The 26831-nt window shown below is 41.1% G+C and overlaps 1 protein-coding gene across 1 annotated transcript in view; it reads left to right on the top strand.

Annotated features, from left to right (window-relative positions):
- Positions 1 to 3915: 3915 nt before the first annotated feature.
- LOC111155375 (clavesin 1) overlaps positions 3916 to 26831 on the top strand; it is a 184053-nt gene continuing 161137 nt past the window's right edge. Inside the window, exons 1-2 of the mRNA XM_022515523.1 lie at positions 3916 to 4094; positions 16787 to 17414. Of these exons, the coding sequence (XP_022371231.1) occupies positions 16960 to 17414 (455 nt within the window). The 5' untranslated portion in view covers positions 3916 to 4094; positions 16787 to 16959. The remainder of the gene's footprint in view (positions 4095 to 16786; positions 17415 to 26831) is intronic.

The following is a 26831-nucleotide window of genomic DNA, read 5'->3' as shown; positions in this document are numbered from 1 at the left end:
CCCACTTTCCCTGCAACACCCCAATGAGTGTAAACAAGAAAACCATTTTTGGGAGAAGCCACTTGGGGCTGCATAGTTGCTTGTACTTTCAGCATGACCTAACCTATCTTGACTAATGTGAACCTTAAAACTTCAAAATTGGCCTGAACATTAAATAACAGAACATCGGTGACAATCTTCTATGATCATACATGGAGATGTACATCACAAAACCTCAAGGAGAACAGAAAGAATAACTAAAATATTCTTTGTTTTGGATTTGATCTTACTCCTCATACATCCTTCAGTCCTTAAACAGCAAGGCAAGGCAGTGGTTTAGAAATATGTTGTTTTGCCATTCTGACATCATCCTAACAGCTTTGTTATAAATATCAAGATTTCTGGACATTATTTACCCCATTCTGCATGGGCTCTCAACTTCAGCGCACCTCCTAGACAGACAGAGACAGAGACTTCTTCTGTCACTAGCCCACCACCAATTGGCTTCCTTCCTCCATGCTAACCTGGACCACGGCAAATCTAACACCAACAGGGTTTTTCAAGGCAGTAGAGAAATGAGTAACTGATTTGGGAACATCAGGCACAAAGTCAGGCAGCATGAAAGATGCTTGTGAATAGGCCACACATTCACCCTTGGCATTGGCTGCTTAAACACCAAGGGGTACATGGAGAAATCCTGCGTACAAATATATTGGCAGCAGTCATGTGAGGAGCTGAAACAGAGTTAGAGTAGAGTGTGTAAAATTCCAGCACAATGTCTATCAGAATGAGTAAAGGAAAGAAACCCATTTCAGAAGCCTCTGATTTGTAGTTATCAGGCAAAAGATTTAAGCAAAGATAATCTGGTCCCAGGAAATAAAAAGACAGATTCAACATAGTAAAGACACATGTACGCAATAAAGAAAAGTTGTTCTTACAGAGGAGTTTTAAATGGTCTGGAAAGGTAAGTATTGCCACAAACAACACAGGAATAATCCTCAGAAATGTAAAGGGAAATGATACACTTTCACTGGCACATTGTGAGGAGGAAGACCTTTTGATATATCAAGCAAATCTGTTCTAATCATCAATAAAAGTGATAAATTTTTTTTTTCATTCGATCACTACAAGTAAAATTTAAAACTGCTTTTATTATTATTTTTTAAAAGATTTTATTTATTTATTTGACAGACAGAGAGCGAGAGAGAGGGAACACGAGCAGGGGGTAGGAGGAGAGGGGGAAGCAGGCTTCCTGCCAAGCTGGGACCCCAATGTGGGGCTCCATCCCAGAACCCCAGGGTGATGACCTGAGCTGAAGGCAGATGCTTAATGACTGAGCCACCCAGGTGTCCCTTTAAACTGCTTTTAAAACCTTTGGAATGTAAGATTATATTCCGGCAGCCAGTAGCTTTTGTAGTTACCCTGCCTATGTGGATGGGTCCTACCACATGATCAGGCAGAAGCATTCTGGGTTTATGTCCCAGCCTCTTATCAGTGGGGTGACTTTCCTTTACGAAGATTTCTAAAGGGACACCTGGGTGGCTCTGTCGGTTAAGTGTCTGATTCTTGGTTTTGGCTCTGGTCCTGATCTCCAGATAGTGAGATTGAGCCCCACCTCAGACTCTGCACTGGGTGCAGAGTCTGCTTAAGACTCTCTCTCTCCTTCTCCCTCTGCCCCGTCCTCCTGCCCTCATTCTCTCTAAAATAAACCTTTTAAAATTTTTTTCTCAAAAAAGAGAGCACCACACACACACACACACACACATATGCGTGTGTGTATGTGTGGTATTTTTTTTCTACTTTACTTCTTAGAAAATACAAATAAAATTGGTGAGTTTATTGCTGATGTCATTCAAAAGTCACAGCTGACAGAGAAGGAAAACTGGAAGGGAACACCAGCTGAACAAAGGTATCCACATTCATTTTAAGCTTTGAAAAAGGAGTTTTAAATCATAGCCTTATGAAACACTTAGGTCTTGGTCTTGATTTATATTTGTATAAATGGCTAAATGGTTATAGAGAGGAGAAAAGGAGGAAGAGAAACAGAATAATTAATATGAACATCTCAGACCTCACAAAGCTTTTGAAAGGATGAAGAGTATTAGAGTCGAGACTAGAGAAAACTTTTCTTTTAAAACATTCACATTTGATGCCACTTTGCAAGTCATGTCCATGATTAGGTATATCTTAGAAGATGCCCTTTTAATTGAGCTTATTTACCTGTGATCAAAACTCAGCAGCAAACTCAGATCATTTGGGAATGTTATGCCTTTCTGGATACATTTCTATATGAAATTCATAACTTTACAAAATATTTTAAAATATATCTCTATGTGGGAGGTTTATATCATCCATCCATCCATCCATCCATCCATTCATTCATTCATTCATCATTATTCTTCTAGTCAACAAATAATTACTGACTTCTATGATGTTCCAGGCACACTTCTAGATGTTTGAGAAGCAGTAGTGAACAAAATAGAAAAATTGCTACCACATTGTGTTAACATTCTATTGGAGAGAGATAAAGAAAACAGATATGTAAATAAATACATAATGCTTCATCACAGTTGGAACAATTTGGATAACTTTAAAGTTTCCATGACACATAAGATAAAAAGATTGCTTTAAAACGTTTCATAAGTTTTTTTCTTTTATTAAATATGGAAACTTTAGATAAACACAAGGAAGAAAATAAAATTGTTCAACTTGATAAAAAGCAAATTTACCTATAATTTCATTATGCTATCCCATGAGCTTACCAACTTGATTTTGGGCAGGAGGAGAGTACTGTATTGGGTATCTTGCTTTTCCTTACCATTTTCTGAGCATTTTTCTTTGGTATTAACAGTTTTCAAAAATATATTCTTAATTGCTGCAAATATTACAGGCTATACACAAACAGTGTTAATGCTTTTATTATTTTTGACAAACTTTATGATTATAAATTAATGTACATAAATCTTTATCTGTATATCTGATTACATCCTCAGCAGAAGGTGCATACAGTGGAATTATTTAGTCTATATGTATGTGTATTTTATGATACTTGATGTATGTTACAAAATAAACCTATACAAAGGTTACATTTTCTTACTGTTATTGTAGTATTGTTACTGTTGTAACAGCACAAGACATTAAGTATTACTTAAAACCTCAGCTCAAACTGCACCTTGGTACTAATCTTAAATTGTACTGTTCACTGTTTACTGGTGAAGTTGGTTTTTAAAAATATGTTTATTATGCATTCACCTTTCCTTAGTAAATTCTTTTGTCATTTGCTTTTTCTTTCATGTCCTCTTAAGCCATTAGATTTTTTTTTTTTTTGATATGAGGTATTTTCCATATGAAACATATATTTCTTGCAATTTTTCCAAATGGTCATTTATATTTACCCTTTCAGGATATTTTTGCATTTGAAAGTATTTTTATGCATCTGATCTTATTGATCTTTTTGGGGGGGGTGATTGCTTTTATTCCTCTTGTGCTCAAAAAAGCTTCTCTATCAGTAAAACATTTCTTTCGTTTTTCTAGTTTATTTTTAAAAATAATTTACTTTTTAATTTAGCTCTTTAATCTCTGTATAGTCAATTTTGGGGTGATGAGGCTTAATTTAAGCCTTTTCCAAATTGTTCATTTCCTCACTACCATTTGTTAATAAAATAATCCGTGCTTTCCTCCATAGGTCTGTGATACTTTTTTTTCTCGCTGGTTAACACGGATCTGTTTCAGAGGTTGCATTATCTCTTTAAAAGGTTCTCTTTTTAAGATTGGTGGTATTTAGTGGGGGTGGGAAGTGATAGTTCCGGTACTTTTTGTCCCAGATGTTACAAAATTACAATTCTTGGTATTGTCTTAATGGAACGGGGAAGAACATCGGTGCGGAGGCACTTAGGACCCAGGGGAAAGCCAGGCTTGGTATAGAAGGACAGAGTCTCCGGCGCACACGCCTCCTACCAAAATCACAGCCCCGTGGAGCCGGGGCTCTCATTCACAGCTTTCTAGAGAAATCTGAGCCCGAACCTGCCAGAATAGGGGATCTCACCCACTCAGCTCAGCAGCGAGGACACCTGCAGAAACACATTCCTAAAGCAAGGCTGAGCGGCTGTGTGAAGGTATTTGTTGCCTTTTTTCTCCCTTCTGTATTTGCAGCGCCTCCCCGCCTTTCCCCCCAGCTCTTGCGATGCCATGGCTGCGGCGTTTCAGCACTTCGGTGCATGGACAGCTCCCATCTGCAATCCCTCCGCACTCCATCCCTTCCGCACCCCACTTTCCACGCTTTCGCGGTCCATCCTCCTCCTCCCTGCGCCCGCTCAATCTGCGCTCCCTTACACCATCAGCACCCCCATCTCTCCACCATCACCGTCATGATCTCCATCATCACAAGCGCCGTAACTACAGTCAACACAACTGTGTCTTGTCACTTAGACAAAGCCCGAGGTCCTCAGGGTTGAGCAAAAGAACCCAAGTTTTCAGGCACAGGAAGGAAAGTTCAGGTGGACGACACCCTTGAAAACAAAGAGAAGCCTGCTTGAGAGAAAGGGAAAGTGAAGCCAGGATAGAGAGAGAGACCCAGGACTGGGGGACAGATGGGGCACTTGCCAGACACCAGCAGTTAGCCAGCTGCCTTTCAGCAGATTAGGGGCTGTTTAGTTCAGGAAATTAACATGGCCTGGGGTATAGTGTTATTCCGGTAAAACAGATATGTAAGCTCAATCCATGTTTCTGGTTTTCCAATGGAGAATCACCAGGAAGCAGGGTGGGGGTGACTGATGACTCATATTCACGCACACGCCAATTTTCCTTCCTAAGCGTTTATTACAGAAACTCTGGAATTAAGTTTTTTACTGAAACGTTTTGTAAAATGAGGACCCGCAAAGATTAACTCTGTGACTGGAGTAAAAATTAAAACGTTGGTGATGATAACCTAACAAATGTGGCTCTCACTGGAAAGTGCTATCTCTTCAAATGTCTCCTCCTGTCTACTTATTTCAATTTTCCAATCTTAAACCTCTCTTTGAAGCAGAGAAGATAGAGCCCTTGCCCAAAAGGCCAAAGTAGTAATGATATTCAGAGCAGATGGCCTGTCTTTGTTCATCACTAATCAAGGACTGACTTGGATTTGGAAGGCGAGATTTTTGTGTGCTTTCTCAGTAATCAGGCAAAAACACCATTTTCCCATAATAGTAATGGGTAATAGAGTGCAAACATTGAAAAGGCATTTTATGTAACTGTGTTCTGCCGGGCTCTGCTTTTAAAGTGCCATCATTTTCTATCTTAGCTGAAGGGAAGTTGGAACATCTTTCAAATATCTTGAAGGTCTAAATCCAAGTCATAGCACATCTTTAATTTATCCAGGATCATCTGTTTTATAAGAGCTAATAAACAGCAGAAAATAAGTATCTGAGCTTGTCATAAATAAAAATCTTTCAGTGAGTACCCATGTAATCAATTATTACTGAACAGCAAAGCATTGGGTGGATGGTTTTGTTTTTGTTTTGTTTTTTGTTTTGGGGGGTATTTTTTTGCAAATCATTTTTCACAAAATTAACATCTTAATTAAAAATGAGATGGATCTTGTTATATGAGAATGGTGTTAGGTCACATTTCACAATAAAGTTTAAATCAGAGCATAGAAAATCCTCATTTAAAAATCGATCTTGTACATTTATCCTCCTTTCTTAAAAAGAAAAAGAGTCACTAAAGCAAGTTTGGTCTAAACTGGCTCACTAATTTTGTCAAAAATAAAAAATAGTCACAAATAAGTAGCTTCTGAAAGAAGTTTTGAGGGAAAAGTCACACCAAATACTCTTCTGGAATGAGGGATAGTTGCATGTTCTCAAAAGTTACTTACTGCCATTAATTACAAAAACATTGGCATAATTCAATTTGCCTCTAAAATTCACTCACTTTTGATCTCAAACTAAGAAGACTAGTTGAAGTATCTGGTGAAATGGATTTTAGAGAAGAAGAAAATTTGTTCATTTATGTACCATTCTTAGACAGGTAATGTCCACCATAAACAGGACCCCTCAAGTCCCAAAGAGACAGGGTTCTTTTTTTTTAATTATTAAAGATTTTATTTATTTATTTGACAGAGAGATCACAAGTAGGCAGAGAGGCAGGAAGAAAGAGAGGGGGAAGAGGCTCCCTGCTGAGCAGAGAGCCTGGTGTGGTGCGGGGCTCCATCCCAGGACCCTGAGATCATGACCTGAGCTGAAGGCAGAGGCTTAACCCACTGAGGCACCCAGGTACCCCAAAACAAGATTCTTAATAGCTGTTTACAAACAATGGTTCAACCCAGATAATATTTTAAAGTGTACATGTTGCCAGCTCTGGCTGCTTCAAACCAGAAACTCAGACCAAGGATCCAGTGTCTCCAGTGCTGCTGTCTTCCTGTGCTGAATACAATTTCCTGAGGTTGGGGAAATCTCAAAACAATACTGCTTTGGTGAGATTTACAGACATCTGTCTCAGAAGTGCTGCCTTTCTCTGATGAAATACTATGCTGGGCTTATTAATTTTTATACAGTGCTACTATCCTGGCTTCTTCTTTTATTCTTTTCTATATTATGGGCCATCTTACTTTTTTAATATTTTCAGTAACATAACTTTCTCCTTTTAATAATGGATTTAAAAGTGAACAGAAAACGTGTTTTCCATCAGAGTGGCATCACATACTTTTGAAGACATGTTCACAGAGGGGCATGATCCTTTTAGAATCATGGAGTGTAAAGCTTGCTAAACTTTTATCTCCCAAAAGGGGGAATCAGGAACTCTTGAGAATTAGTGGTATTTGCTCTCTTTTGCAAGCTTTACAAAAGGACACCTTATTAACCCTGTGTGCGATGTCCATTCATGACTTTATACACTTCCTCAAAGCAGCGCCATACTTAGTAAATGGATTCAGACTTGGATTTTTCTTCTTTCCTGTTACATGGTGATTGAGACAGAAGGTAACAGAGCAAAAGGAGTATACAAAATATGAGGTTTGGTTGTGTGTCATCTGTCTAGAAATACCCCTCAACATTGCCAAGAGAGATCTTTCCCTACATCACACCCTTCTCCAAATTTTAATTATTTTGATTACTGTTCATTTTATCCAGATTTACTGGAATAGATTTGTTTCGAGAGAAGACCCACAATGTGAATTACTTCAAGTCTGCAACCCCCTAACATCGATCCCAAGTGTTATATATCTCCAGAGAGAGCCGTGTTTACTTTCTATCCAAGTTTATGTCAGCTTAACAGAAATTTGCCTTCTTTGGTTTGACTTTTCAAGGATGTGGAAATAAACTAGTCACTCCTTCCCCCCAAAATACTTTCATTTATTTAGTTAATAAGTTCATTATTCTTCACTACCTCTACTGTTCCTCACAGCCCTTTATCATATCTTCTCTGACCAGGTAACCCAATCCTTTCCCCTTTCATGGACATGTTATCACATGACAGGGAGTATCAGAGAAAATTTTCTGGTAGGAGGCTAATTTTCTATAAGCATTTCTTCTTCCTGACTTCTGAGCCAGCAGGAATTTTCCCTATATGTGTTTGAGATGATTGTTCTTGTCTTCTGGACCCTTTTAGCCACATCTCTAATTCATAGATATTATGCAAAGCAACTTTCCCCATTTCTTCTCCTTAAAATAACATCATGTCAATTCAGCTTCTGTTACTGCTCAAATGTCTTACATAAAGTTCAATACCTTTATATGTGCCAAGCACATAGTGTATTCAGTGCTCATTCTTCTGTAGTTTGGGATGAAGGGAAATTGTGGGCCTGGAAATGGCAGAGGAGCTCACATTACAGGTTTTAGAAGTAAGAGAACTCTAATCGGGTGTGTAGCCAAATAAAACAAAATAAACAAAACATGTGAGACTCTCCTCTTTTTCCTTGTTCCCCTTCTCTTTCTCCCTCTCTTTCTCTTAGCATCTCTTGCTTCCTCCCCCTTCCTTTCTTGATTGCTTTTTGTTGACATATAAAGCACACAAGCATGTGTGCAGTTAATGTAGTGAACTAATGAGCTTTTATGAGTGCTGGTATCCAAATGGAGTGAGCACCCATTGTTTGTACTCTCCCATTGGGCAGAGTCACGCTGCTGTCCACAGACAGTGTGAGCTCTGACTTCAGAGATAATGAACCTACCTTCTCAACCCTTTGGAATCAATCCTCTAGAGCAGGGTTTCCCAAACAGTGCGCACACAAATTGCCTGGGTACTGCTGATGCTACTGAGCCACGGAAACCACTTTGAGAAACAAAGACAACAGTTTCTTTCTTTCTGAACAGTCCCACCTTAATGTCTGAGTAGTAAAAAATGGCACTCATACTAAAGCAAAACAAAGACCACTCTAGGCAATATAGTTGAGAAATCACAGCTGTAGTTGAGTAGAAAGGGATACTAATCACCCCTTTCTTCCCACCCCAGCCATGCACACCTTGTTGGGTTCCACCTTCACCTGGCACTTTTCTTAACTGATCCCTGCAGTTGACATCATCTGCCCAAGCACATCTGGAAGAAGGGTCCCAGTCACTTCAGCATGCTGGGGAAAACACTGAGAGGGAAAGAGGGCAAGTGGATTCAGTGGCCATCTTTGGCTGAGCCCTGCCTTTCTCACATCTCTCCAGATCCTCTTCCTCTAAAGAGTCTATTCTTAGAGAAATACCCTCTTCCCTGGATGACAGAAGAGTCACATGTTTGTTTGTTTTTTCCTTCCCCTCCTGCTGATACTCCTAAGAAGCACAACTGAAATTAAATTTTAAATTGGGGCATTGACTGCCAATGACTTCTTATGGGGATAGTTTAATAGCACAGAAAAACATTTTAGTCTAATTTTCTATGTCTCAATAAATTTTTCCCTGTAGATTGTCTTTATTTAGAATACAGTGAGTTATAAGGTAAACACTACTTCAACTAAGTACTTTTCTACCGTGAGGCAGAAAAATCCCATGCCTTCCTTGCCTCCTTCAACTTGTATTATTTGCCCCAAAGCAAACTAAAAGAATAAAAGTTGTGTAGGTGTTCTAGAACACAGGACACAATCCTCTGTCAAAAAGTCCATCTTGGGGACGCCTGGGTGGCTCAGTTGGTTGGACGACTGCCTTCGGCTCAGGTCATGATCCTGGAGTCCCGGGATCGAGTCCTGCATCGGGCTCCCAGCTCTACGGGGAGTCTGCTTCTCTCTCTGACCTTCTCCTTGCTCATGCTCTCTCTCACTGTCTCTCTCTCAAATAAATAAATAAAATCTTAAAAAAAAAAAAAAGTCCATCTTGGAGCTCCAGACTATTCTAATTCTGATCTGGCCTTTATTTTGGGTGGAAGTTCACAGTGTCTCTACTCTGATTAAACTCCTTCCAATTTACTTTTAATCTTTCTTAAGAGCAAGAGCAAATGGGAGCAGATGACAGTGCTTAGTTGCTATTTTAAAGACAGCCAAGGGAATCAACACAATGAATATTTATATGGTAAGGGTAAGCCCTGCACTAGGACTGAGTTAAGGTGATGGACATTTGAAGGTGTGCCAGAGGCTAAATTCTGGTCACATTACACTTTCAGATGATTAAAGGTCTCCCCTTTATCCTTCTGGAATTCTCTCCCTGCCCTCGGCATAGCTAGTTTGCATCTGCAAGTTGAGTAATGTTTGGTAGAATGCTGATGGACTGGGAACCAATCTGTTACTCACAGGATTTCGAGTCCTTTGCCAGTACTTATGCAGAGAAATCCTACAAGCCCTCATGGTCAATTTCAAATTCATCATTTGGAAAAAACAACAAAACAAAACAAAACAAAACAAAACAACCTCTTCTGGTTAGCACCATTTAATCTGAGGATCAAATGTTATGTATCATCAGCTGTAAGGGAGCATATCATCTTTCAGGAAAGATTTCAAATACAGTTGTACTTAAAAAAAATTTTTTTTACTCGTTGTGATTTTCAATTTTGGTCTAGATGTATCAGCAACATCTATTTTTATTTCATTCAGTATAAAAATTCCTTTCAGCATTCCTAGGGGAAAAACATACTCAGTTAAAAATTTTGAAGTGACATTTTGGAAAGTTGAAGAGTCATCAGGGTTGACCTAATTCAATATATCTTTAAAATTTGGAGACATAACTTTCATACCTTGATGGAGGAGGTAGTTGATTAGACTTTCATGTGGAAAGTTTTATCCTTCAGATTGATCTTTCATTTTTTTTCTTATAAAACAAATATGGCTATAATTTCTCATTTTCTACTGGTATTAATTTAAATTTATGTGTACTTAAAATTTTTCTTCTGTGTTACTAGGAACATCCCAAAGCAATACATATTTGAGACATTTTCATTATTTACTGATGTTCTTATATTTCAAACAATATCTAGGCTTTATAGATTTTATCTTTCTGGTCATGACAACAATATACTCTTTCCTTCCCAAATCTGGCCGACTTTACAACATTCTTTAAATGATCTCCCTTAGGACTGGTGGAGTGTGGGTGTGTGCCTGTTGTGTGAATGACTCATTGGGAGGGCACAGGCATCCAGAGTGGTGTAGAGAAAGTACCTACGTTGAGAAGCAGGGCAAGGTCATTGACAGAACATGGGCGTTAGATCAGGGAGGCTGTGGTGTCAATCTTCATTCTTCTAGCTATAATTAATCTATCTAAATCTCAGATTTATCCTTTCATCTAATAAATACCCAACTTTAAAGGTTGGTGTGGAGATTAGATCATAGAACAACAAAGCTTTAGGTACATAATAAACACTCAGTGAATATTTGTTTGTTTTTTCCCCCAATTTTTAACATTAGTTTATTATCTGACTTTAAGACAAGTGCTTTGTTGTTCTAAGACTCAACCTCTTTTAACCTAGAAATAAGAAAACTATGATCAACAAGATCACAGTAAATGTAAGATGGAGTTTTTATTTCCAAAACGCTTTTACCTACATCATTTCACGTGATCCTCAGTATCTCCCAGGAAATCCTTCTTCTTCCTATTGCAGGATCATTGTAACAATGAGGAAAGATAATGGGTGTAAAAGGCTTTGAAATAATACATACTCACCTACATATTCTGTAGACAAGGTGCGGTTATTATTGGTCTGATTGTTTCCCACTATATTTAATGTGAGTTTCTGAAGATAATGAAATAAATGCGAGTAACAGATTATAAAATAACCAAAGTCAATTTCATTTGGATTATTGTACTTTCTAAAATGATTTTTCTGCATAGATTCCTTAGTTCATAAATACTACGATGTATGTTTTATAGGTGTGTGTGTATGTGTGTGTACAAATCCACCTTTTTAAGACTGAATTTTTTTTTCAGATTTATTTATTTATATGACAGAGAGAGTGAGCCTGCAGGAGTGGGATGGGGGAGGGGCAAAGGGAAAGAATCTCAAACAGGCTCCCCACTGAGTATGAAGCCTGATATGAGGCTTGATCTCACAACGCTGAGATCATGGCTTGAGCCGAAATAAAGACTCAGATGCTTACCTGACTGAGCCACCTCGGAGCCCCATGACTGAATTTTGTATAAGGAAATATACAAATAGATTTCTTCTAGGGCCACCTGGGGAGCTCAGATGGTTAAATATCTGCCTTCGGATCGAGACCCCCATTGGGCTCTCTGCTTGGTGGGGAGCTTGCTTCTCCTTCTCCATCTCTTGCTCTCCGTGCTTATATCCTATTGCTCTCTCTGTCAAATAATAAATAAAATTTTTAAAAAAAATTTCTTCTAATGGAAACTTGAGATGAACTGGGAATCTTGAATCTATAGATACCATGATTTTAAATATCATGATATGAAGACTCTTCTTTCCTCTCTCTCATACAGAATAGTACTACCACTTAAATTTCTAGTTCATTAGAAAAAGCATGCATTTAAAGTAGAAGTTAGCTTCTACCTTGGGTGTCCCAGAGGGTGTGGTAAGTTACTCTGCATGTATATGTAACAATGTCTAAATAAAGAATCATTTGGACCCAAACAGCAATGGGAAAGATGGTTTCGGAGGCTCACATGAATCTGCCTAACATGCCCTTTTTGATTATCAAGCACATTTCAGTGCCCAGATCATGCTTGGCACTCTGCTAGGCATGGCAAAGTATCAATCCTTCAAATAGAATGGCAGGATCTTTGATCTGCATTTTAGCCAAAGGAAGATATGCAAAGGAAGAGCGAACATTTCTAATAGTTGGAAAAGGCATAGACAGCTAGATTTTTATTTTTATTTTTATTATCTTTTTTTTAAAAAGATTTTATTTATTTATTTGACAGAGAGAGATCACGAGTAGCCAGAGAGGCAGAAAGAAAGAGGGGGGGAAACAGGCTCCCTGCTGAGCAGAGAGCCCAATATGGGGCTCGATCCTAGGACCCTGGGATCATGACCTGAGCCAAGGGCAGAGGTTTTAACCCACTGAGCCACCCAGGCACACCGATAGCTAGATATTTAAATAGCTTCAATCCTCTTCTGAGGAAGAAACAGAGACAAGACTGGACATCTGTATGGTGTGGCATTAGGCTACCTAAGAATATCTGTGAACTCCTTCAGCATGTTTAGGTTTATGGGATGGTAAATCTCGAAGGAATTTTAGTAAAGGACAGTTAAGTTTCTGAGAGGAAAGATGACTTGCTGAAGGTCACAAAGCTCTTACGTAGTAAATACTAGAGCCTCTTTGCTGCACCTAAGAGGCAGGAAAGCACAGTAGGAAAGAGCATGGGACCGGAGAAAGATTACTTGGTCTTGAATCCAATTTTTCTGGTTAGCAGTTGTGCAACCCTGGGAAACTCATTTAACCTCTTTATGCCTCGGTCTCCTCATCTGAAAAATGGGAACAATAATACACTCATTTCATACAGTTGTTCTAAAGATCAAATAATGTAATGTATTAATAGAGAATATGTAAGTGCCTGGGACATAGTAAGAATACATATAAATATGATAAATTAAAGCTATTATTATTATTCATTCCACTGGACAGAAAACCACTCCTACTTCTTCATGTGATACCAAGTCCAGTGTATCTTTTCATACTTAGTTGACCAATTCAAAAAAGTTGAGTGAGAACCAAATCCTTCACATGAACAAAGGATGGCAGTCAAGTAAGAACACTACATCCTGGAGAACATTCTTAAAAGGCACAGCATTTTTAGCCACAAATATTAACAATTAAAGTTGTTATTTAAATAGCAGATGATTCAGACTTATGAAGCGAAGCAGTTGCCTTTAATGGAAAATATCTATTTTATCTCAAGTGGCCCTGGCTTTGGTGTTCTCCCCAGAAGCTTCTACTGAATGCTGAGGATAGAATAAAGATGTAAAACTGAAGCAAATTTATGTCTATATTATAGATTGGAAGCATAACTATGTGTGGAGGTGGGTCATGAAAAATGCAGTCTCAGCTCTCCCCTTGAACCCATAGTAATTTATTTCAGAAACATTGTGGAGTTCCCTGAACTGTAAGGTGTGTAACTTTAAATCTTCAGAAGGGGACAAGCTGTTGCTATGACTGGTGCTCTGAGCATCCTGTGCCGTGGCTAGGAACTGTGAACATCACCCAGCCTGCTTCAGGGAGGCAATGATCTGAAGTACAGTGTGCCTAGGCTAAATTCTCCTGGGCAATTAAAAGTCAGCTGCAACACCATCGTTTAAGGAAAATGGTTCAGAGGCACCCAACAGCAGGGGAAACCACTCACTCATTGAAATAATGTTTTGACTTTCTTTATTCATTTATTCTCTCTATATTTATTGGGCACCTGTGTGGTAGACACTGTTGTAGGCATTGAGGATAGACAGTGAACACAGCCAAGTTGCTCCATTCATGGGCTGACACTCTTTGTGTCAGACACTGTCTTGGGGATCCACAGGTGAGTGAGATCCAGCAATTCTCAGCAAGGACTTTAGAGTAAAGAGGGAGAGAGGGACATGGCAAAGACATGATGTGGTTGGGGCTGTGGGACTGCCAGTGACCTGGGAAGGTCAGGGATGGTTTCCTAGAGAAAATGGTGTCCAGATGCATCCTGAAGGGTGAAGAAGAGTTCATCAGAAGTCATGCTTTGTCAAGGCCCACAGAGGTGAGGAGAAACTTCATGTGGCTCGGTATGGCTGGTGAATCTGGAAAGAGATAAGGACGAAATGATGAGGAGTGTTGGAAACCTTATTACGTGGTTTTATACTTCATTCTGGGACAACTGGCAGGTATTGGTCAATGTCCATCGAGGAATGACATGAGCAGATTTCAAGTAGAATCCAGAGAATGCGGGGGGGGGGGGCGAAGGTCAAGGTTGGCAGCAGGGACACCATAGAGAGGATGTTACAGGGCTAAACAGACAAAGACTGATATGACCCAGACAAAGACAGGGAAAATGGATGGAAAAAAAACAGGCAGATTTAAGAAATATTATGGAAGTAATTGTTTGGAAGTGGGTGGGAAGGGAGAGAGTCAAAGAATAGTAGACTCCCAGGTTTCTAGAATGGGAAACGGCACAGAAGATGACGTCAGTCACTAAGAGGTAGAGGTGGAGGAGTGAATTCAGGATGAGGAACGAGGATTTGTTCAGGCTTAAGCACATGGAATTTGTGGTGTCTAGAGGACATCTCTGTGGGGTTGTCGAGAAGGCGGTTGAATGTGTAGCCTGGAGACCAGGAGAGAGCCATACAGAGAAGTCATATTACATGTAGGTGGTCAAACCACGGGGCAGGATCCTAGAAACACTACACTGAAGTGTTCACAGAAAGAGAAGACAGTGCAGGAGTCGGCAAGGCTAAGAGAACAATCAGGGTGTCTGGAGTCAGAGAAAAACGCAATGGGAGAATAGCAGAGAGAGTTTTAAGAAGGATGAAGTCATCAGTATCAAATACTGTTAGAATTCGCTCATAAAGAGGACTGAAATTTGTCTATTGGATGTAGGAACAAAAAGATCATTCACTAGTAGCGTGACCATCTGTCTGGGTTTGCTGAGATTTGTCCCAGTTTATGGCTATTGTTCCAGCATTATTATTATTATAAGTGCCCCCTCCTGTTTAAATTTGGATGGTAAATTATATGGTCATTCTGCTCAAGTGGATGGTGGGAGCAGTGAAGACATTGCTCTGGGTGTGGGGATGAATTAGAAGAGGAGACATCAACACAGGAACTTTCTGAAGGGGTTTGGTAAGGCCACTACATGGGGACGTTTAACATCAGATGAACATCGAGCTAGAAAGATTTGGAAGTTTCTTCCAATCCCGGGAATAGTTCATAGCATTATTTTCCATTTACCATTCTAAGTCCTTACAATTAGTGAAAATCAAGACTTTGTTTTATTTCTCATTTTCATGTTATCAAGCTAAATGCTGTTTTCTTACAAGTTATTTTACAAAGCCAACATTTTATCCATAAAATTTGTCTTATTTCATTATCTTGAAGATGAATACGTTACTTGATTCAGCTCCCGCATATCACAGTATAAAGCAGAAATGTGCGAGTTGATCGTCTCCCTGAAGAACTGACTGATAGTTCTAAATTAGGCAGAAGAATCATTTTTGTCTTTTAACTTATTTTGTAGGATAAAAAAGTACCAATAATAATTAGTTTGGGTATAAATATTCTGCCTCTCATGGCAAATACTGTAGACCTGGGGAAAAAAACACACGCCTTCAAGTTCATTTACACCTCGTGTGTCTTCTGATTTTTGCAACTTCTGGGTTACATCAAACAGATGTCAGAGGGCATTTTATATTTAAAATGAGAAAGATGCAAATAATAGGGGTGTTCCTCTGTAGAAGGAGGTGTAGAAGTCAAAAGAGATGTATCTGAGGAGATTCAATCATTATCATAAGTAAAACGATAGCTCAGAACAACAAGAAAATCATAAAAAATGGGAGCAGGGAGGCATCCTGGGTTTCAAGTCCCTTTGCCTTTCCTACGGAAGAGTAACAAAGGCAAACAACAAAGCTGCTCATAATGTCCACACGTGAGCATTCTTTCTCACTGCCATTGGATTTGATTATGGAAGGTCAGGTTTCCAGCCAAAAGGCGGCCACCCTCCCCCTTCCCCTCAGGCCATTGTTAGTTCAGTTTTGAGTAATTAGGTACCTGTGGGGTTAGGTTAGAGTGACCTTTAACAGTCCCTTTTTATTGTTGGGATGCAAACGACTGCCTTTTAAAAAGGTAGGGGGGAGGGGACATTTCTGTGAAAGGTACTTCCGATTGAGAAAAAAGGCTAATGGGGAGCAATAAATTGTACAGCAGCCATAATTTCTAGGCCTGTGAATAGCCCCATAAAACAGACTGCCGCAGAGGAGGGATCTTTCTCTCTTCGTACTGTTTCTTAGAGTAATTAATGAAAGAGCCATCTATTAACTAATCTGACCATACGCTATTATGTCAACCAGTCAGTATAACTAAGAAGTTCCCAAACATCTTTCAAAAATTCACATATGATGCATTCAGGATGTGAAGGATAAAATTCTGCCAATTACACGATTTTATTTATTTTTTATTTTTTTTTAAGATTTTATTTATTTATTTGACAGAGAGAGAGAGACAGCAAGAGAGGGAATACAAGCAGGGGAAGTGGAAGAGGAAGCAGCAGACCTCCCTCTGAGCAGGGAGCCCCATGTGGGGCTGATCCCAGGACTCTGGGATCGTGACCTGACCCTAAGGCAGATGCCCAAAGACTGAGCCACCCAGGAACCCCAATTACACCATTTACCCTTCATTCTTCGGAGATCTTGTCTAGTCAAATCCCCAACACAATACTGCTTTTCTATCTCAGTTGCAATTAATTTGCCCAGATGTTGTATCGTCACTGTTTCAGCTCTCTTGTGTGCATTTGTTTTGCAGTAAGAAATGGTCTCAGAGTTGCTTTTTTTTTGGATGGCCCCCACCACATAAGACCTGAATGTCCTACTGCTCTCCAAGAACAGAAAGAAGACCATCTGTTTGTCTGCTTTTGTGGCAACTTGGTAGTAACGAAACTGTTGAATGGGCCCCAATTTCGGCAGACCATCAGGTGAATGGGACCAGTCTCTATTCTTCCAAAATATCAGAAATTAAGCACGTGGAAAGGAGATTCGGCCAAGATGACCCATTTACAGGCCGGACTCAGTCCAGAGACTATAGAGAAAGCTCGCCTGGAACTGAATGAGAACCCAGATGTCTTACATCAGGATATCCAGCAAGTCAGGGACATGATCATCACCAGGCCTGACATTGGGTTTTTACGTACAGATGATGCCTTCATCCTGAGATTTCTCCGAGCCAGGAAGTTTCACCAAGCAGATGCCTTCAGACTCCTGGCCCAGTACTTTCAGTACCGTCAGCTCAACCTGGACATGTTCAAAAACTTCAAGGCTGATGACCCTGGCATTAAGAGGGCTCTCATCGACGGGTTCCCTGGAGTGCTGGAAAACCGTGATCACTATGGCAGGAAGATTCTTCTGCTCTTTGCCGCCAATTGGGATCAGAGTAGGTAAATGTAGATAGTGTCTTTACTTGGTTTTTCCTTTTCGTAAGCATCCTCAATGCATGTTTGGGGCTGTATGGCTTTTGTTTTCAAAAAATGCAAAAAATGTGTGATGTGGGGGCTTTATAAATATATATATATATATATATACACACACATATATGTATATATATATTCATATATATATACATATATGAATATAAATATATTCATTTCACCAGGCCACAAAAGATGATTTAAGGCCACAGGACTACTTGTCATCAAAAGGCAATTCTGGATTCATGACTGTGGTTTGGAACAATAGAATCATAGTGTTAGAATTGTAAGACACCTTAGAAATCATTATTCTATTCATCAGAGTGGGTCATTTATTTTAATAAAGTTGAAAGCTGGTCTTCTAGAAGAACCATATATTCTGTCTTTCGTGTTCTCATCTTTAGCAACCAAAACAACAAAAATGGATTCAGTAGATGGTTTTAAATCAAATGTTTTCAACATATAAATAATTTCTTGGATCCTCTCCATGACTTTAATATCCTATATTTCTTCTGAGTGCCAGAAATGCATCTCTCCCTGAAAACCCTATAAAAAACCCCAAACTCAGCAATGTCCCAAACTGAACGCACCATCTTCCATACTCTCCCTGCCTTTTCATCTATCCAGGCCCTCCATCCAGAAACCTGAGTGTCATCCTGAACTGCTTCTTGCCTTTGCTCTTCACATCCAATTAATTGCCAAAACCCGCCCCTTTCTTCTTAAGAACCTCTCAAATCTCGTCACCTCTCTTTGCAACCATTGTTATTGCCTCGATTGAGAGCCTTATCATTTCTCACTTGAATTTCTGCAACAGACTCTTACCTAGCATCCCTCCTCTGCTCTGCTCTCTTCTGAGCCATTTGGGTCTACATCATAGCCATTTGGGTCTACATTTTGGAGTGACCCTTCCAAACTTCTGCGATGTCACTCTGCTGATTAAAATTCTTCAGTGACCTGGAAGGTCTTCAAAGCAAAGTAAGGCCCTTTATGACTTGCCTCGTACCTCTCTTGCTATGTGTCACCCTTTGCCCTTCCTGATCTCTGGTCCAGCTGGAAGGAAGTATAAGCCTTCCCTTGAATAACTGACATTTTCCATGTCTCTAAGCCTTTGGACTTGCCTCATCAGGCACCAAAAGGAGAGCCCAGCCACTTCTTATCCCAGTTCCTGGACACGGTCTGCCTACTGATTCATACTCATCTTTATGCTTCTTTCCTGTAGAGTTTTCCTCCATCCTCCCCCTCAACCCTTCTCAGTTAGGTGCCCTTCCTTTGTTCATATTTTTGCTAAAGCATTTGCAATAGGAGAACACATTGCTATTACAGCTATTATTTTGGAATATTTATACCATATACTCTAGTGAGCATTTATATATATTGTCTCATTTAACCCAATGAGGACTTTTCATGAAAGATAATACTATTATCCCTATGTCACATTTGATGACACAAGACTTTGATAAATTAAGTCAGTCACTCAGTATCACATAACTGGTGAAACACAGAGTGGACATGAAGCACCAGTAGTCTGACCTGAGAGTTGTCTTAACCGGACTTCACTGTAATTGTGTGTTTACTTGTATACTCTTCCTTAGGCCTCCTCTCAAGACTGTCAGTTCCTCGAGGGCAGGAAACTGTCACTTTCATGTTTATCTCTTTGGCACATGGTACGATATCCAGTAAATCTGAGTGAGAAAGAAAGCATGAATCAAGCTTCTGTAACTTTAGTCTTCACAGAAATATCATCATGGGTTATGGGGCGCCTGGGTGGCTCAGTGGGTGAAAGCCTCTGCCTTCTGCTCAGGTCATGATCTCAGTGTCGTGGGATGGAGCCCCATGTCGGCTCTCTGCTCAGTGGGGAGCCTGCTTCCTCCTCTCTCTCTCTGCCTGCCTCTCTGCCTACTTGTGATCTCTGTCAAATGAATAAATAAAATCTTAAAAAAAAAAAACCCTTAAAAAAAAAGAAAAAGAAAAAGAAATATCATCATGGGAATGTTTATGGTCCCTGGGAGACACAGGTTTAACTTTTAAAATACATCAAAGAATCCCTCCCTAATAACTAAAAGGAATTTCTAGGATGGTCCTTTATTACTTCATATCATTCCTCCTCCTCCTAAAAATGATAATATTGTAAGACACCTTTGAACCACTGGCTATTTTCTGGTTGGGAGGCTGGGATCAGGCAACTTAATCCTGAAGATGTATTGCAGGGTTGTAACACTAGTGGTCCAGAGCTTGGTCAGCTCTGCACCCCGGGCCCGAATGCCTTTCTCATTTCTGCTCTGTTAACACAAGGTCCCTGCCAGCACATCGACTGACCACAGGAGAATTCCTTCTGAGACGCACACACGCCCATCGACGCAGGGCATCAGACTTACACCTGAGGAAACAGCCATCCTTTGGATGGCACGATAACATTTTGGTGTTTGGAACAGGCCAATTTTGATGATTCCGGAGAACAATCATACTGTCTCCATTTGCTCTTAGTTGTAAGTGTTCTAGACCTTCCATCTGCTAAGACACTAAGTAGTGATTTATACATAAAAAAAAGATACATCATGGCAAAATATCTTATTTTGTATCAGCAATTGGCCCGAACGTATCTCAAAATGTGTTAACAAGTAATAACAAATAGTAATAGTAAGAAGAAGCGAAGCTCCAGGACAATAATCCAAATGTTTGTGATGATGATAACCTTGAACGAGTTACAGTTCTCTGTTTCTTAGTTTCCTCAAGTGTAAAGTAAGACGCTCCAGCTAGGTAATCCCTGAGACACCTCTGCTCTAATGGCCCATGACTGTAAAGCTCATTCAGCCTGATCCTATGGATGGGTGGAAGGGGATTTTAAAATTCACTTTATAGCTGTCTAGCTCACTAGGTTTTTCTTTTCTTTTTTTTTTTTTTTAAAAGATCTTATTTATTTGACAGAGAGAGATCAGAAGTAGGCAGAGCGGCAGACAGAGAGAGAAGGGGAAGCAGGCTCCCCGCTGAGCAGAGAGCCCGACGTGGGGCTCGATCCCAGGCCCCTGAGATCATGACCTGAGCCAAAGGCAGAGGCCCAACCCACTGAGCCACCCAGGCGCCCCTCACTAGGTTTTTCGAAGTAACCTCTCTCTCTTTCTCTCATCCTCCCACTCTCTCCTACACCCCACAAAGGCTGAGTCTTGAGGCATTTTTTTTTTCCAAACTATACACTACTATTTGTTCCAAATATTTTGGTTTCAACAGGGAGGTAAAAGATCAGGCTATCCCATCGATAGCCGAAGATCCTTAGAAGCAAACAAACCTCAGTTTGAACCCAGGGACTATCCAATGCTTTCCTGGTTATATGATCTGGGACCAGCAATTTCTTTGAGACTCAGTTTTCTCATCTGTAAGGTGGGGATGAGAGTCATTTAGCTAGTAATGCAGTTGGGAGGATGGAATGACAAAATGCACTTGAGGAACACAACTCATTGTTTGGCACATCGTAAGCACTCAATAAATATTAGCTAGTATTATTAGTAATATTATAAAACACCCCCTACAAAAAATAATCAACCACGGATGGTAGATAGGTAAAGATAGACAGGAGTACAATACCTAAAAACGAAAATGGGCCAGTGGGTGCGGTCTGCCTGCACGCCCATCCTAATTACTTCTTTGTTTTCTCCCCGAACATGGTCCCTGTCACACAGACCCAGCCTAAATGGGGCCCGAAAGGCCCAGAAGAGTTGGCACAGCTTTGCAAAATGATTACTTCACTCTCATTGGGCACCTAAGATGACTGGAAAGCGATTTGCATGTCTCATATGAAAGGTTTACGGAGATTAAAATGGTTATTAATATTTATTAAAACTATATAAATCTCATTCATCTAAACCCAGACAGCATGAACAAAAGCGCAGAGCGGTGAGCGATAGGAAACGCTGTCCTCCAGACACATGCGGGGGGCTCTGTGGGCCTGGGTTCGGTGCCAGCTGAAGGGCCTGAGTGCCGGGCTCCCCGAGCATGATGGGGCCTCCCCCAGAAATCGGGCCTCAGTGGAGGGCTGTGTGGCTTCTATACTTCCTGAGACTGCCAGGCTGCACTGAAATGAGTTAGAGGAAATCAGCACTCACCTAGTTATTCCTAAAATGATGCTGGCACTTTCTGGGCTAGCAGAATTTACGTTTCAGCTCACCTGCTTGGTGCCTACTGGAGACATAGGGGAGGAACACCACCGCTCAATAAGCCCTTTGCCCTTTCTCACCTAAACTCAATTTGCCCCTTACGAGCTGATAAAAAAGAAATCCATTTCTCGTTTCTTTCTGGTTCGCATACTTGTACCTGGTCCTCCAGCCCGATAGGCCCATACGCAGCTGAAGAAGAGTAAAGCTTGGTTAAGTTATTTGACTTTCTGGAGTCTCCATTTCACTAGGTGGAAACGGATGTACTATCTGGCATGTGGAACTGTTACAAGGATTAACCCCAATTGCCCTACTTGATGGTGTCTGAAAGGCATAATGGAATGGGGATTAAATGCACCCAGAAACTCCGGAGCCAGACAGCCAGCTTCATAGCCCAGTTGCCTTCTCACTAGCCCTGGGATCCTGAGCAAGTTGCTTAATTCCTTATTACCCTGTTTCTCACTAAAGTGGGGGTAATGATGATCATAGGTTAACACTAGTTGGTGTCCAAAAACCAACAAATGGCAGTTTTTTCTTAAAAAAAAAAAAAAAAAAATCCAATCAGGCAAATTATCTAGGATACTGAGTCACAAGATGTACTTTCCAAATCCAAATGGCAGGATTTGAACCATGACCAAATTTCCTCCACCTTCAAAAGTAGAAAAAAATGCAACAGAGACCCCAAGCCACCATGCTTCAAAGGGCTCTTGGGTAACTCAGCTGTGGCCAGGAGGCTCTGAGAAATCATCTGGCCTTAGCATCCCTCCCTATAGTGTTTATTACATTCTTAGGCTATAATAAAGGCATTTGGGAAGGAGTATCCAGACAATAAAAACTCCACAATAGACTACAATAGTATCCTGTAGGGCCCGGTGTAGACCAGCTGGTCCCCAACTACTTAAATGAGGGGAAAACAGTTGGAAATACATTGAATGTAATAATATATAAAATAACAGTGGATATTCTTTGGTCAGTGTATTATTGGTTTCTCACAATTAAAAAGCTCAGAAATCAGCAACCAGTGAGAAGACTAGTTCGTTCTTACAGGAAACTGGGGCACCAGAAGGAAGAGCTGAGTAAGGGCAATTCAGTAGAGCGAAAAGGGAGCCAATGGACAACTTGATCACTACCTTCAGGTATATAGAGTTTTTACAAGAAGGCGGTGAATCTTGTAGGCTCTCTTTCCCCACCATACAGAACAAGGGCCAGAGGTTTGGACTAAAGAGCAACCTACCGGTTGGAAGGTTAGGGAGCCAAGCTTTCAGCACAGGGTGAGGGACTAGGGCATTTCCCTGGGGTATAAAATTTAAAGGGGGCACCAAAGCACTCAGTAATCAAAAGAAATATTTTTTCCAAAAAAAAAATTTTTAAATCAAAATTAATACAAGAAGTCCATCACGAACAAAATGTCAAAATTTTAAAGAAGGCAGGATAAGATCATTGGTTTTTTTTTTTTTTCCTTTGTGCCTCAGGCTCCAATATGGCTTGGCAAGGCACTGCTCGGGCTAATCAGATTCCAAAAGAGAAAAATCCATAAGTTGGCTCCTGATCAATTATATTATAGTACATAATACTGAATACCTATATACTCTAACAATTGCACAGAACCTTATGGTTCCCAAGCATTTCCATGTACATTTTCTGATTTAATGCTCATTAACCATTTGGAGAGTATCACTAAGGGACAGATGACAAAGAAGAGGTTTGAGGAGGAGAAGATACTTTTTAATCAAGGAACTAAATGACTCATCAATGGAAAAACTTAGACTCAGAGCTTCTAATTCCAAGCTCCAAAGACATCTGGAGCCAATTGTTCAGCCCCTGAGTGATTAGATATTTCAGAACATCCACTCAGCTTCTGAAAGGCTGTGAGTGGATTTCCTGGTGGTGGACGTGTGTGTGGATGAGTGCAGTGAGTCACAGTGGGTGGGATTTGAGGTTGAGTGGCACTGATTCTCAAAAGGGGCACAATGGGTATTTGGAGCTATTTAGTTTTTAATGCATATGACTGTAAACATGGAGGAACGTTTAGTATCCCCTCTCCCAGGCACTGGGGCAATTGAAAAGGCCACCTTCACATTTCCAAAGCCCTTAGGGTAGCTGGAGTTCACTTTGAGAACCCCTGAAGGAAAGTTCTAGAAATGTTCTAACACCAGGCTATGCTTTTTTGCCAAGCTCTAGCTATGTCCTCATTCTTACACTGAACTCAAGAGTTCCCAAATCAAATCAAAATCTGAATCACTGGAACGTTGCTAAATGGTAGTGTGGCTCCAGGGTCCAAATTCTAGGTTTTTCACAACTTCTCCTCAGCTCCCTCTTCTAGCTGAGAGGCACCGGGAGGCTCAGGGTACACAGTGAAGCTATTCCTTGTGCATGCATTCTAATGGGGCTCAGACATCAAAGAACGTGCATTAGAAGCTGGGTCATGAGAAGTTGAGATGGTTCTGGAGACTCAGTGTCAAGGGCCTGCCTAGTCCCAAGTATGAATCGGCAGAAAGGAAGCAGAGAGGGACTTATTGCTTCAGTTTGAGCAAGTGCGAAAGCAGCTGGGACGCTGATCAAGAGGCCAGACTTGTCCTTCTTTGGTGGGATGAACCCAAGCCTCACTCCTTCCTTCATGCGCTCCATAAACATCCCAGCTGCGGGGGTCTAGCTCTGTGTGAGCTCCTGAGGGTCCAAAGGAAGCATTTCTGTTCGGAGCTCAGGCTCCCAGGACAGCTTCTCACACCAGTCCCCCACCCACCCCGAGTCCCTCCAGGCATTCAGTGACTGGAAGATGAAGTCTACCAGGGAACTGACCTTCTCACCCTTCCACTTCTGAAAGCAAGGACACTGTCATATTTGTTTTATAATGTAGAAAACAAGCTGGAAGCTGTCTGTTCTTAGGGACAGGTGCTTTTCCACTCACTGTTTCTTTCTTTCTTTCTTTCTTTCTTTTTTTTTTGTTTTTTTGGGTTTGTGTTTTTTTGTTGTTGTTGTTTTTTTTTTTTTTTTTGCTTTTTTGTTTTTTGTTTTTCTGGGAAGGCGCTCAGCTGCTCCTCGTCCCCTCATGCCAGGCAGTAATTTATCTGATGGATATGCTGGAGCTAGTGAGCTCCTTCAAACGTCATGGCTTATTGCTGACCTGTGGCAACCTCCAAAAGGCTGACGTGGCAAATGTTCCGACAGCTCTGTGGCATGATCTGGCAGTGGGAGATGAACATTAAGTAGGTTCTTTCTTCTGATTAAAACCCTGAGGCAGTAGGTGGGATATAACTCTTCAAACTATAAATAAGCCAGTTGATTGAGGTTTACCTTTAGCTTTTGCAAGAGCACGGAAGAGCTTTTTGTAAGTAGCAGGGGGTCTGCGCCTCATTCCGTTTGGCCGTCATCAGTTTAAGAACTTGTGGCACAAGAGGGGACAAGTTTTTAAGCCATGCCGAGCATTGGGGAGTGGAGCAGAGACCCGGCAGGCCCCGTGGAGGCCAGGAGCTCCAGAACACAAAGCCTATTGAGAGAGGTTTGAGAAAAAGATTTCACCGTCTGTTCTTCCTACAGATACATTCCTGGAATTGCTCTGGTAGCAATCAGCTTTCCAATTGTGATGAGCTTGGAAATGAGCAAAAAGGAACAGAGGTTATTACAACCACCAAATCAAACTTGCTTGCCAGATGCTAACCATGTGGCAGACGGTAATGCCCTATTAATATCCCTAGTTTGCAGATGATCAAATTAAGGCTCAGAGAGGTTAGGTAAGCTATCCACGATCACACCCCTGGGAAGTAGCTAAAACAGGTGGGATCTCAGATCTAACTCATTTGCCAAATTTGGGGGCCACTAAATCCAACATTTGGGAGGGCTCTCAGGGACGTATCAGTAAGCAAGCAAGCTAACACCAGTCCCTTCCGGGACTGCTCTGAGATGACACCTCTGCCTGACGGGAGGGCTGGCCCTCGGAGACATGTCTGATGTCACAGGGCTCTGGCTGCATGTTGTAAAAGCAAGGTAGCTGCGTAGTAAGAAAGAGCCCCAAGGACCGGGAGAGCCAGATTTTACTGACAAGGTATCTTTCCAGGCCCGCTGTTCCTCCCAAATTCACACTTAGAAGCCCAGGAGATTACAAGACATGACCCTTATTACCCTGCAGATAAAAAAAAGTCTCCTCCAATGGCTAGAAATTCGAGGGCCTAAGAATAATTGCTTCCTTCTCAGGGCATGGCCGGGATAAGGCAGCCAACACTGAGCTCACTCTCAAGTCCTTGACTTCAAATCATGCTGCCGTCGGGGCATGACCTGGGTCTGGGTCTCGCGAAGGCCAGCGTCGGGAAAAGAGGGCACGGGGAAAGGGCAATTTCTTAAGCGTGGGGTTGCCTGTATGCTGTGTTCGCTGTTGATTTTCTCATGAATAAGGCTGACTTCCGGAAAGAGCGCTTTACAGGAAAAGGCCCTGTACAACGAGAAGTTCTTCTGGGCGATGAACCACTTTCCCTGGTTCTCAGTAAACCGGGAAGTATCTCCTGAGCTCCTTTCCAAGGAGGATAATGCAGCGCTGAGAAGGAAGCCCCTTGGCATCTGCCCGGACTTCAACCCCCACAGCCCCTGAACCCCGAAACTCAGCGCATTAAGAAGCCACTGGCTCTCTTACCCTTTCAATATGGTTCCTCGATGATCGCTCCTGAACGGGGATGTTCAGATCCTTGAGCAGCTGCTGGAATGATTAAATGCCTGCACTTCCCTGAGGTGGTAAATCAGGCTCAGAAGCCATTTATTGTGAGTGTACTATAAAGCAGTAGAAGTTATTGCTACTCTACTGGCAAAATGTAGCACCGGACAGGAAAATAAAGAGAGGGTACATTTTGTTGTGAAGGCTTTAAAGTGATGTGTTGTTTTTTCGTTGCTCATTCTCCTGTTTCTCATCATTTTTCTCTTCCCTTTGCCTCTAAGTCTTCCCTATCTCCAGCACTTCTTGCTGAGTGCAAAGGTGGCGTTCCCACAAGGAACACCGAGTGCCTTTCGGGAATCGAGAATGTTCACAGTAGGGACGTTCCCAGGCATCGAGCGTCTCCTTGTGCTGTATTATTTAACTTAATCCTCACAAACCATTGGTGAAGGAGATATTGTTATCCTTGTTTTAGATAGAGGGTATTTCTTCTGGATGAAATCACAAGGCTGGCTAGCAGTGTGAATATTTCCCTTTCTCCTTCGTCGTGATGCCTGATTATATCTGAGGTCTGCTCTTAGGGATCGTGTCACTGAATCTCTG

This window comes from Enhydra lutris, unplaced genomic scaffold (assembly GCF_002288905.1).
Source record: "Enhydra lutris kenyoni isolate GAN:26980312 unplaced genomic scaffold, ASM228890v2 scaffoldscaffold41, whole genome shotgun sequence".
In the NCBI taxonomy this organism is placed as follows: Eukaryota; Metazoa; Chordata; class Mammalia; order Carnivora; family Mustelidae; genus Enhydra; species Enhydra lutris.
Note: the sequence above shows the minus strand (reverse complement) of the source record. Positions and strands in the feature narration are given on the sequence as shown.